This window comes from Loxodonta africana, chromosome 9 (assembly GCF_030014295.1).
Source record: "Loxodonta africana isolate mLoxAfr1 chromosome 9, mLoxAfr1.hap2, whole genome shotgun sequence".
NCBI classification, from domain to species: Eukaryota; Metazoa; Chordata; class Mammalia; order Proboscidea; family Elephantidae; genus Loxodonta; species Loxodonta africana.
This window is the reverse complement of record NC_087350.1, coordinates 90,005,734-90,019,030: the sequence shown is the minus strand read 5'-3', so window position 1 is coordinate 90,019,030 and position 13,297 is coordinate 90,005,734. Positions and strand designations below refer to the sequence as shown.

Below are 13,297 nucleotides of genomic sequence, written 5' to 3'. Positions count from 1 at the left end.
GAGCTATAACTATTAAAAAATTTGAAAAAAAAAACCTATCCCTAAAAAAAAAACCAGATAGTATGGTAGAATGAATAAGTTCTGCCACATCTACAAGGACAAACTATTCTGAAACACACAAAATAATACAAAGCTTCCCAACTATATCCACGAAGCTAGCAAAATCTTGATACCAAAACGTGACAAGTTAACTCCAAAACTAAAAACCATAAGCTTATCTAACTTATGAATACAGATACAAAAGTGAAAATCCTAAACAAAATAACACCAACCAAATTCCAGCTGAGAGCAAACAAACCAACAAACTAAACAGGGTTTATCCCAACACTTCAAGTACAGTTCAATATAAGATAATTTATCAATAAGATTACATTATCAGCTTAAAGGAGAAAAACTATGTGATTATATCAACAGAATGCCAGAAAAGTATCTGAGAAAACTGTACAACCCTCAATGAATTAGGAATTGAAGAAAATTTCCTTAACCTGATCAAAGATACCTTTCATAAACCTATGGAAAATATTATTGGTGGAACATTAAAAATGTTCATGCTAAGAAATGGGGGAAAAGAAAACACCTATTATCACAGCTATTGTTCAACACTACAAGTTCTAGTCAACGCAAACAGACAACAACAAAAAACAAGCAATATAAATGCTGAAAGAGACAAGACAAAATTCTCACTGCTGAAAGTTTTCTGAAAACCAGTTTAAAGCTAGTAACTAATAGTGTGGCTAGCTACAAAAAAAAGATAAAAATAAATGGCCTTCTATGCTTCCACAACTCCTAACTCTCACATAATTAATTCTCATATATTGTTTGGGCTATAAATCAGTGAATGGTCTTTTTGGAAAGCAATTTGGTTACCTACTAAATTTTTTTAAACACATACCTTTTGATCCAGCAATTTCACTTCTGAAACTCTATCCTAAAATAATTCTTGCACAAGCTACATGTACAAGAGGGTTCATTTTCATATCGTCTGTGATAGCAAAACGCTGGAAACCTAAATATTCGTCAATAAAGACAAAATGAAATACCACGCAGTCACTAAAAAATAAGGGGCAGATATAGAAAGACCTTCATCCCAACAATACAGTGGTATTATCCAATTCAATTCGGGGTGGGGAATCACAATAAAACATATGTGTAGGAACGTATATACACACAAGTAGTAACGAAAAGGGGCTTCATATCAAATTATTGATGGGGAAGCATGAAGTGGGACATTCACGTGTTTCCTTTTATTTTTGTTGTATGAATTTTGTTCATGTATTCATGCATTTGTTTTATATACTGTAAACAAACGATTAAAGAAAAATGCGTTATCTCGGATGGTGTATAAACAACATGCTTTGATAGTCACATATCTGGACTCAAATCTAGGCGCTATTAACGAATTCTGTTACAGTGGGTAAAGTTCCTTACCCTCTCTGAACTTCAATTTTTTTAACTGTAACGTAGAGTTAATCACAATCTACCTTAAAAGTGAAGATTAAGGCAGAAGTAACGTGTTTGGCTCGCAAGGGCATTTAAGATGAGCTCCTGTCCTTTTTTTTCTTTTTCCTGTCCTAGACTTTTCGTGAAAACGGAGGAAAGCAGAGATGGAAGGGGCCAAAAGTTACAAGAAGGTCGCTGATCAAGACCTTAAATTCAAGACAAGGAAGTGTGGGAGTCACCGGGATTTAGGACCATGAACCTCAGGCACGCGGTGGAACCTTGGGATGGCCGCGCTAACACTAAGCTACGCAGGGCGCCCCATTTCGCCGCCACACTGCGCTGGTCGTCGGCCTTCTTCCGAAGCAGCAGCAACCCTGGAAAGCGGCGAGGCAGCGCGCACGCACCTGCTGTAGGGAGCCCGAGACGCTGGAAGACGAGTCGGTGCTCCTTCGCTTCCGGCGCTCGCTGCGCTCCACGCTGCTCCCACCCCAGCAGCTGCCGACGCTCCCACCGCCGGTGACACTTCCACTGAAGCTGGTGTTCCCACAGCAGGTGACGCTCCCGCAGCCGCTGGTACTCCCGCAGCCGCTGGTGCTTCCACTACCGCTGCTGGCGAGAGCGGGTACCAGGTCCGGGGCCGCGACTGTTGCGGTCGCCTCCTGACTGCTTCGTTTGCGCCGCTTTTCCCGGGAAGACTTCTTCCCCGTCATGATCTCTCCGCTGCAACCATAAGGAAAAAGCAGACGGTCTCTAGAGCGACCAAAGCCCAGCTCCCTCGCCTCAGGCGGCAGGCGCTGGCGTCGCAGCTTGATGCGTCACTTCCGGCCTCGTCGCAGAACGCTCTGAGGTGTTTCTGGAGTTGGTCCGAACCAATCGCACAGCCTCGGGGAACTGCGGAAGTCTGTTTGAGCTTGCAGGCGGGCTGGCTCACTAGTACAGCAGTTTTTCTTTTTTAATTTTGTTTTGTTTTCTGGTTTCTTTTTATGCCTCTACAAAGGAAGAAAAGTGGACCTTTACAAACATCAGTTCTTTGCCTTATTGACAGTGTTTTTCAATCTTTACTGATAAATAGAGTAACGTAAAGATGTAGTTTCTGATTCTCCATTGTCACTCGGCTTGCGGTTTTTTTTTTTTTTTTTTTTTGACACTAACGTTATGACAATAAAGAGAATTTAGGGAAAACTGGAAAACGAAGAGGACTTAAAGCACAAACCAAGCTCCCCGCCCCCTTGAAGTTGTCCCGCCCTCGACTTCCTTGATCTTGCAACTTCCAAATGAGAATATTGTTAACCTGAGTTGCTGATGTAGCCTTGTAATTATACTTCTGTGACTGTCCTATCCGGAGCATTGGCTTTCACTTTGTGAGATCTAAAGTGTCCCTGGCTTGAGCTGTCTTTATTTTCAATAAATCTCTCTTGATTTTATTTTCAGATAGAGTAAGTGTCGTTACTCTACAACACAGGTTTTAAAAGCAGAGGTCAAGAATGCACAAAAAATATCCCACTCTTTGCCTCTGGGGTGGTCTCAGCTGGACCTTTATCTACAGAAGGCACCAGGTAGGGCCTGGGGGGCTGGGTTCGGCCTCTCCTTGGAAACCCTATGGGGTCAGTTCTACTCTGTTCTATGGAGTCGCTATGAGTTGGAATCAACTCTAATGGCTGTTTTGGTTGCTGTTGTTGTTGTTGGCTTTGATGCAGATGATAAGAAGCAGTTAAAAAGGAGTCAGAAATGCATAGAGACAGAAGTTTATTAGTGGTTATCAATTCCTGAGGGAGGAATGGGGATTTAATGTTTAGGGGATGCAGAGTGCCTGTTTGGGGTAATGAAAAACTCAAAATAGGTAACAGTGATGATTGCACAACATTTCCAAGTTAATTAATGTAACAAATTGTACATTTAAAAATAGTTAAAATGACAAATTTTTGTCATATATATTTCACCAAAATAAAATACGTAAATCACCTGAAGCACTTAAAATAATGCTTGCTACATTGTAAAAAAAAAAAAAAAAAAATTTTTTTTTTTACATTGTAAGCACCCAATAATATTATCTGTTTAAACAAAACAAAAGGAAAACCTCTCTTTGACTACATTCCCTAACTGACTCAGTTGTTCAACAACTATTTAATGAGTGTTTAAAATAGGCTGGGTTGCAGCCTGGGTAAAACAACTGTCTTAGCTCCCAGTCCCTGTCCTTGGCTTTGTCCTCAAAGGTAAGTGCTCCAGTTGAGCCCACTGGTGTTCTCATAAGTTCCACATCAACTTCATTAAGTTACATATCTGATAATAACAAGAGTCTTATATTCATGGATGGAATATAATTAGTAATGTGAAACCTTTTATTTAAAATGGTGTGTATTTGCCTGGGCAGAGCTAATTGTTTACTCATTCCAGGTTTTATTGTAATGCCTTATAAAATCAATTTAAAAGCTGCTGGATTTCCACCTCCTTCTACAGCTTCCTGTCAGATAGTTTTCATAGTTCTTTGGCTGGAACCAGAGGCAGGGCAAGCAATGTTCACTGTTGTTGTAGCTTATTTGGCAGCTGAAGCAGTCTTTGTCCACCTGTCATATATTTGTCGTAGGACACAAAGGCATTGTTCTGCTGGCGGTAGAAAAGAGGACAAAATTGATGAAATGTATGCCCCCACAAGCTTATATTCTTGGGTATGTGTGTGGGGGCTGGCAGACAATATAAGAAAATACATGATAGGAGGTGTTTCTATCCTCGCTCTGTTATCATATCCTGCTTCATTTCCCTTCAATGCTCTTCATATTGAACTATGTTGTTGTTGTTAGGTGCCATTGAGTCACTTCTAACTCATAGTTACCCTATGTACAACAGAACGAAACACTGCCCTGGTCCTGCGCCATCCTCACAAGTGTTGCTATGTTTGAGCTCATTGTTGCAGCCACTGTGTCAGTCTGTCTTGTTGAGTCTTCCTCTTACTTGCTGACCCCCTATCTCACCAAGTGTCTTAGTTATTCTAGTGCTGCTGTAACAGAAATGCCACAAGTGGATGGCTTCGAAAAGCAGTTTATTCTCTCACAGTCTACTAGGCTAGAAGTCTAAACTCAGGGCGTCAGCTCCAGGCAGAAGACCCTCTCTCTAACAGCTCTGGGGAAGGGCATTTATCTTCAATAGTCCCAGGTCGTAAAGCTTCTTCTCAGGGCAGGGACCCTGGGTCCAAAGATGTGCTATTCTCCTGTTTTCTACTTTCTTGGTGGTATGAGGTCCCCAAGTCTCACTTCTCACTTTTATATCTCAAAAGAGATTGACTTTAGACATAACCTAATCTTGTAAATTGAGTTCTGCCTCATTAACATAGCTACATCTAATCCCACATCATCAACATCACAGAGGTAGGATTTACAGCACATAGGAGAATCACATCACATGACAAAATGGTGGACAATCACACACTACTGGGAATCATGGACCAGCCAAGTTGCCACACATTTTGGGAGGACACAGTTCAATCCATAACACCAAACATGATGTTCTTCTTCAAGGACTGGTCCCTCCTAATAACACGTCCACAGTACATCAGACAAAGTCTCGTTGTCCTCGCTTCTAAGAAGCATTCTGGCTGTACTTCTTCCAAGGCTGATTTTTTCATTCTCCGGCAGTCCATGGTATATTCAATATTCTTCGCCATCATCATAGTTCAAAGGCATCAGTTATCTTCCTTATTCATTGTCCAGCTTTTGCATGCATATGAGGTAGTAGAAAATACAATGGCTTGGGTCAGGTGCACCTGAGTCCCCAAAGTGACATCCTTGCTTTTTAACACTTTAATGAGGTCTTGCAGCAGATTTCCCCAGTGCAATACATTGTTTGATTTCTTGACTGCTGCTTTCATGGGCGTTGATCGTGGACCCAGGTAAATGACACCACCATACATACATTTATTATCTGTCCTCCTTTCACTTGAATGTAAGCCCCATGAAAGCAAACAAACAAAACCAACTGATTGCTGTTGAGTCGATTCCAACTCATAGTGACCCTATAAGACAGATTAGAACTGCCCCCATAGGGTTTCCAAGGAGCTCCTGGTGGGTTCAAACTGCTGACGTTTTGGTTAGCAGCCATACCTCTTAACTACTATACCACCAGGGTTTCCCCATGAAAGAAAGGATCTTGTTTTGTTTACTTCGGTTTTCCCAATACTCAGGTGTTCTCAATCAAAATTTAAAACGTAGCCAATTCTTGCTAATACTCTTTGAATGACTGGTTGAATGAATGAGTGGGTGACTGCACATTTTCAGATGGAAAACCAGATTTATTCCTCATTATATGTCTTCACCATTAAATGCACAGAAGTGAGGACTTAAGAGAAATCTGGACATCACTGCCAGGGCTGTAGTATGGGTAGATGCGATTCTTGCATTCTCACAGAAACACCTTTATATTTGGTGGTGAGGTTCTGTGGCACTACAGAAAATTTAAAACGGGGTTAAGGAAGATTGTGTCTAGAGTTCCAAAGAACTACTTTTACAAAAATTCACTAGAGGCTTCCACCAACAGACATTTTTTCCCAAGTAGCAATGAGAATGAATTACTTTTTCTGGATGTTCTTTGTACAAAAGCAGTCACTTTTCTTTGTTAAAGATATGGTAGCCTTATATTGTCCTTGGAACATTTGTTAAGCATGTGTCAGACATTTTGCTATGCTTTTATATGAATATTTTATTCTCCTGTCTTACGAAGTTCCAGCGTACAAATGATAAAACTGTGACTGAGGTTAAGGAGCTTGCCCAAATTCATTTAGCTAGTAAGTGGTGGAAATGTTATTGAAACGTATGTCTTCATAACGCCAAAGCCAGTGCTTTCACTATTTTATACAGCACCTCTGGTTGCTTATACTATTGAAATTTTTAAATGATGTAGAAATAAACATCTCCAATTCACTTGTTCCTTTCAGGATACAAGAATGAAAGAAATGCGGTTTGTTTGTTTCGGGCCACCTGCTTCTGCTCTACATAAAAGCTTCCATGGCACTATCAGCCACCATGCTTGTTGTTAGGATAATCAGTATCTTTCTCCATATTGATAGCCAGTTTTGCTGACATCATTTATTAAATATCACTCTCTTTTCCATTATTTTATTATTCCTGCCTTGTAATATATATAAAGATTTATTTGGCCTATTTTTTACTTTCTTCATCTGTAAAAATAAGGTTATTAGCAGTACCTACGGGTTTGGTTTTGTATCCCACAGAGATGAGAACAAACTTAGGTTACACTTATACAACTAAACCAAATCCGTGCCCATCCAGTCAATTCTGACTCATAGTGACCCTACAGGACAGAGTACAACTGCCCCATAGGATTTCTAAGGCTGTAATTTTCATGTAAGCAGACTGCCACATTTTTCTCCCAAGAAGTGGCTGATGGGTTTGAACTGCTAACCGGGTAGCAGCTGAGCGATTAACCACTGCCTAACCAGGGCTCCCATATACAATATACATATAGAAATTACTTAATGTACATTATCTAGATTACCTAATTTATGTCCGGGGTATTGCTATTCCTTTTAAAAACGTATGATTTAAATCCAGCTGCAAATCATTATGGTAAGCATTGCTATCTAACTTTAAATCTGGTGGAAATGTCACTGCCATTTGGATGCTTTATCTTTTTATTACAATGTGTCCAGGAATCCCAAGGTCAAGCCTTAAGCCCCAGGATCTCATCTGAGGCAGAGGATGAGAAAATTCCTAGCCAGCATTCTCTTTAAAGCTTCCATTACCAATCTATTCTGAAGACTATTTTCCTCCACAATTTGCACTGGATTGGTTTACATGTATTCAAAGTCAAGATCCTGCCTTCCTTAATACCCCCAGAAAACAAACACATGAGTACCCTTAATTTTAACGATTAAACAAATAAACCTTGATCATCACTCTGGGAAGCAGACGGAAAGGTAAATAAATTAAAAATGGAGGAATTAAAAAGCTTTTTAAAATGCTCCTGAGCCCCTATTTACATGGTAACTAGAAGACCAATTACACCTCTGCTCTGTTTTTATTCTCCTGATCTTTTTAGTTATAAGGGAAACGTCTTTAAGGAGGCTCAGACATGATGCAATCAAATCCAAATATCAAGTACATATCACCTATGAAATATCCTTGCCAAAACAGTTTAACCTCAATCTAGTCAAGGCTCTGGACCTAGCTTTTACCTTATAGGAAATAAATGTGGCAGCAATGACTCTAAAATGGCTTTTATGATCCTGCCTCCTGGTATTCACTGTCTTGTGTAATCCACTCTCCTTGCTTCCAATGAATAGAAATCTAGACATTCGGGGGTATAACTTCTGTGATCAAATTATAAAGACAATATTTGATTCTGCTAGCTGACTCTCCCTTGCTGGCTTTGATGCAACAAGCTACCATGTTGAGAGGGTCACGTGGCAAGAAACTAAGGGTACCCTCTAGCCAAGAGCCAGCTAGGAACTAGGGCCTCAGTCCAAAATCCGGAAAAAACTTACCAACCATGTAAGTGAGCTTGAAAATGACCAAACATGTAAGTGAGCTTGGCCACCTTGTGAGCTTGATAAGCTTCTTCTGACAAGCTTTCAGGTGAGACCCCAGCCTTGCCTGACACCTTGATTATGGCCTCATGTGAAACACTGAAGACCAGTTAAGCTGTGCTTGAATTTTTGATCCACAGAAACTTTGAATAAATGTGTGTTGTTTTAAGCCACTAAATTTTGGGGAAATTTGTTGGGCAGCAATCGACAATATAGAAATGTTTTACAAATGCAAAATGTGGGACTTTTCATATTCTGGATTGAAATGAGGTCTTCAAAAGGTCAAGGGTATTAAAAATATATAAGAGGGCTGTTCTAGATTAAGGGACCAAAAAGACATACAAATAACTAAATATTATAAACTTTGATTAGATGCTGGTTTTATAAGGTTATAAAAGGTATTCTTAGGTCAAAGAGGAAATTTGAATATGGGCTGGATATTTGATATTATAAAATTATTACTTTGATATTATGAATATAAAGAAGAATGTCCTTTAAAATGCCATTATGCTTTGAACATGTATATTGAAGGATTTAGTTGATTAAAGTGTCAAGGTATCTTCAACTTATTTTTAAATTATTTCAAAATATAAACCAGAGAGATAAATATGACAAAATGTTAACAACTGTTAAATTTAGCTGGCAAGTGCATGAGTGCTCACTGTACTTTCAACTTCTCTGATGGTATGAACATTTTCACAAAAAAGCATGGAAAATGCTCCCATAATTCTAATAAAGCAGACTTTAACATTGTATTTATAATCACAGCTATACCATGTATAATTTCTTATAGAAAAATGCATTAGAATACATCAAAAAAAATTTTTTTTAAAGACTGAATAACATCTGCTAATCTCAAAAGGGCACTTTATACCTCAGGACCTCAAGACAGGATGATACATCACAACAGCCCTCTATGCATGTTAGCATCTCCTTACAAAATAACCGCTAAGGACCCATGTCCCTGTTATAGTCCCAGAATTATCTTTGTAAAGAATCTGTTTTTAGCTATACTTCTCTATCATTTAAGAATGCTATGAGGCAGATACAAATTTCATTTGTTATTTAGTTATAAACTCAGCTAGTCATTAGAAAGATAATCACAAGAGCAACACACATTTTTTAAATGTAATGCTAGAGGAGATAATTGTTTTCGAAATACTGACACCCATAATTTAGCTCTTTTGCAGGCAATGATGTTTGAAGTGCAACACAAAGTACATTAATTCTAAAAGGTGCACACTGGAGGTGATTTGGCAATATATATGAAGTCTAAAAACTGCACATTAATGTCTGACCCACGAATTCTATGTAAAAAGTTTATCCTGAGGCAACAGTATGACAATCGTAATGCTGTAGCTTTGAGGATTTATCATAGCATTGCTTGATAGCAGACAATTGGAAACTTAAAGTCCAATAGTAGAAAATAAGTATATTCATATAATTCCAGCTGTGTGCAGCATATATGCTGTTTAAAACTCAGGTTTTTGAACAGTATGTATCATACAATCCTTGAATGAAATACATTTCTACACACATATGGATATGCCACAAAATGGTTGTCTCCGAGTAGTAGAATTTCAGGCAATTTTTATTTGATATGTGTGGTTTTTAACTCAGCAAGGGTATTTTGGTTTTGTACCTAGAAAAAAAAAAAGTTTAAGGAAATCAATAAACTACTATTTAACATTTATCATTCTACTAGCATTGGGCTTATTTTCTTTGACTAAACTGTATTTTGTAATTTTTCTTCAATAACCATGAATTTATGGTATAATAAAAGTTGTTATAAAAAGACATACACTAACATGAAGCACATAGTGTTTATATTTGCTACCCCTTACATTTTGGAAAAATGAGCTCACGTTCTTAACCAAGGCTGTATGCCCTACCCTTATTCAAAGGTACTTAGTATTTCAGTATATTACACAGTAAGTTTATACATATGACTGAATGCCAGACTGAACATGTTAACAAGAAAAAAAGTGTATTGTAATGGAATAAGTTGACTTGGTTAAATTCTTAGCTTTGCCATTTAACTTTGATTCTACCACCTAAATCCCAACTCAACAAAAAGTAAAGCATAGGTTCCTAACTTAATTAGCAAACATATTTAAAGTCCAGGTACACACCAGGAACTTGCAGCTTAATACTGAACAAACATATGTTCCCTCTCTTTATATTTAACCCATTCTCTTGACATTCCTAAAGTTTTTCCTTGGATTAATCTGGATAATTAGAAGCTTTTCCTCCTGTATTGGAGAACTTCTCTTCTAGACTACATTTTGCCATTAAACAAAGAAATTCACGGTTAAGGATACCATAAATGCTGGGAATACCATAAATGCTATTTTAGGCAAAATCACCTTCATGAGAATCCATAAAAGATCTCTCCCACTTTTTATAATAGGAATAACTACACTTCTCTTAAGAAGAATGGGTTGTGTAATTAACAGGATGGTTCCCTCTTTGTGTTGTCTCTAGGATGTTGGAACACATTTGTAGTTTCCTTTCTAGGAAGTATAGTAAGGCAAGCACTCTGAGTATTTAACTCATTTTTGGCTTCACTTTTATTTTTTCTCTTATTATTCCTTCCATTTTCTTTACTTCTGAAAATAGATACAACTTTCTATTTAAAGGAGTTTTGAAGATTAAAAAACCAAGTGTTTACCACAGTGCCTCAACTATCCTCCAAAACCAAAAACCAAACCCACTGCCGCCGAGTCGATTCCAACTCACAACGACACTGAAGGACAGAGTAAAACTGCCCCATAAGGTTTCCAAGGTTGCAATCTTTACAGAAGCAGGCTGCCACATCTTTCCCCCAAAGAGTGGCTGCTGGGTTTGAACTGCCGACCTTTTTGGTTAGCAGCTGAGCACTTAACCACTGTGCCACCAAGGCTCCTTTGAACATCTTCGGGGTTCTGAAATACTTGTTTCATATAATAGGCTCTGGCCTTCCAAATGAAGTAGTTTGATGTACCCTTGCTTGTGTGATGGCCTAATGAAAGTGAATACATATTGAGTTCCCTTTGAAATAATGTAAATGGCCAAATATAGATAACCAAATACCGAAACTGGAATGAAAAGTGAAATTATATCAAATATTGAAAGGCAAAAGAAACTGGATCATAACCCTGGAATCGACTTGCGTGAATTGATACATGATCTCATATATCACGTATCTTAGCAATATGCTTTTTCATCCTCTAAAAATGAGCCATCAAACAAACATAACTTTATGTCTAAATGACTTAAATCAAATAATTATTTTATATTTTTTCAGTGTCTGGAATAATTCACAAGTCTAATTTTTTTTAATTCTAAAGGAGGTATCCTGAAACAAGACCTCGTCCAACAATGAAAGTGAGTGGACCAGAAGTTAAACAAAACAACCACCATCAGTTAACAATTTAGGATATCTAAAGTAGTGGCAGGTTATAGCAATAAAAGTCATTGTTGTTTCCTAGGTGGCTAAAGTAAGGGCAAAATGCGACCATAGTGGTTGTGTTGCTGATTATAGCTCGTTCTTAATTTGTTTCTAAACTCTTGAAAACCTACCCACACTACACAGTACGATCTCACAGTTAATCAGTGCAAAAATTTTTTATTTTTCCTTTGTCACCCCTCCCCCCTTTACAATATCTGAAATGTTACTTCACCCACAGTATTTTGTTTTACCATCTGTTATCAGTCATGTAAAATCTGAGAGAAAAAAAGTAATTAACTTAAAATCTCAGCCCCCTGCCCACTGCTACAGCAAATTTAGTATAAGTCTACAGCATTCACTTACTTTAGCTGGTTCTGATACTGAGGCATATTTTCTTATTTGAGCATCAACGCCTAAAGACTTGGCTAATTGTACAGCATTTGAATCATCACTGATAAGTGTCCCAAGAGCCACAAGAAGTCTAAATGTGGCTTCTAGGTCTTGTACAACTTCCAAGACCGTGCTAATTACTGACAAGCATTGAGCTTTCCCTTCAATGTTATGGTCTTTATGAAAACAAACAGAGTAGTTCAGGGTCAGTGTGGCCAGAGCAATGTGAATGTTCTTATTGCTCCCTGATTTCAGTTCTATTGCCTGGGACATTAGTGATTCCCTCTGCAACATCATCAGCTTTTGTCCTGCCTGGCCAACGAAACAATTGCAAAAAGTCCTGAGGGCAAGCAGCTGGTTTGCTGGCTTTCCTTTAGGGTTCAGAAGATTGAGAAGATGACTGATGAACAGAGCCCCTTCCTTTTCATTGCAGAAGTTCTCATTCACGCTGGGATGTTTAATGGACAACCGAAGAATATCAAGGGCAGGAAAGACAATATCTATTAAAAAGAAAAATTCATTAATGTTTACGAAAATATAGAAAATTCCTTATGACTATTACTTAATTTTTAAGGGTTTTATGTTCTTGCTACAAAATTAACAATGATCATTTTAGAAAACGTGAAAAATCATGTGCCTGCTTTATAAAATGTGTATAGTTCTGAAGCTTGTATTGATTTGTCATATTTATATAAACTGGATTTATCGCTACAAGATCATATCTGCTTTAAAAATAAAGGAAACACCTCAGGTTATCAAAATAGCTTGGCACACCATGAGTAGTCAATAAATCCTTGTGAAATGAATAAGGTGACAGGTTGCTTTAAAAAATCCCATAACAAAACCAAAGAGTTGAAGAGGCAAAGTTCTTTATAGAAGAATTCCAGCTAACAAATGCTGATAGGATGTTTGTAGACTGATGATGAGTTTTACAAGGGAAGGATCTGATCGACACCAGATGCATAAATGCATGAAATAATCTTATCACCACTAAAAGTGAGGCAGCCAGGCAGTATGTTCCTCATGACACAGTAATATGAAGCATCATTTATGAACAATTTTTATGTAAAAAAAAAAAAAACAAGTATTAAACCAGAACCTAATTATGCCACCAGCAAGAAGACAGAGAGAGGCACATTAAGTGATCAGTTAAATCCGCAACGTGGGGCATTTTCTAGGGCAAATGACTTTTCCTACAAAACAACGGCCAAAAAAAAAATTGAGGAGGAGGGCACTTTTGGAATTAAGAGTTAAGTGATACAACTTAAAAAACACACAAGCAAAAGTTTATAGCAAGTGCTTGTATCCTGGGTTTAACAGCGTACAAAGGTTCTTGGAGGGGGATCCACAAATGCTCTGAAACCAGACACAACATGGTACCTGTACAGGGAACATTCCACTACCTTCAGGTTCTCATAAGGTATGTGACCAGAAAAAAGATTATGAATTACACTGGGACCGGGAATGCTTTTTGTGAAGTTTTTCAAAATATGAATCAGAAA

General features: G+C 38.0%; 2 protein-coding genes across 3 annotated transcripts in view; both read right to left on the bottom strand.

Moving 5' to 3' along the window:
• CAAP1 (caspase activity and apoptosis inhibitor 1) overlaps window positions 1–2,260 on the bottom strand; it is a 40,625-nt gene extending 38,365 nt beyond the window's left edge. Inside the window, exon 1 of the mRNA XM_003407327.4 lies at window positions 1,845–2,260. Coding sequence (XP_003407375.1) covers window positions 1,845–2,150 — 306 coding nt within the window. The 5' untranslated portion in view covers window positions 2,151–2,260. The remainder of the gene's footprint in view (window positions 1–1,844) is intronic.
• A 2,165-nt stretch (window positions 2,261–4,425) lies between these two features.
• PLAA (phospholipase A2 activating protein) overlaps window positions 4,426–13,297 on the bottom strand; it is a 44,789-nt gene continuing 35,917 nt past the window's right edge. The window contains exon 13 of one of the 2 annotated variants that reach the window (XM_064291823.1): window positions 4,426–12,295. In XM_064291823.1, the coding sequence (XP_064147893.1) occupies window positions 11,730–12,295 (566 nt within the window). In that variant the 3' untranslated portion in view covers window positions 4,426–11,729. The remainder of the gene's footprint in view (window positions 12,296–13,297) is intronic. The other variant, XM_003407326.4, reaches the window with a different exon arrangement.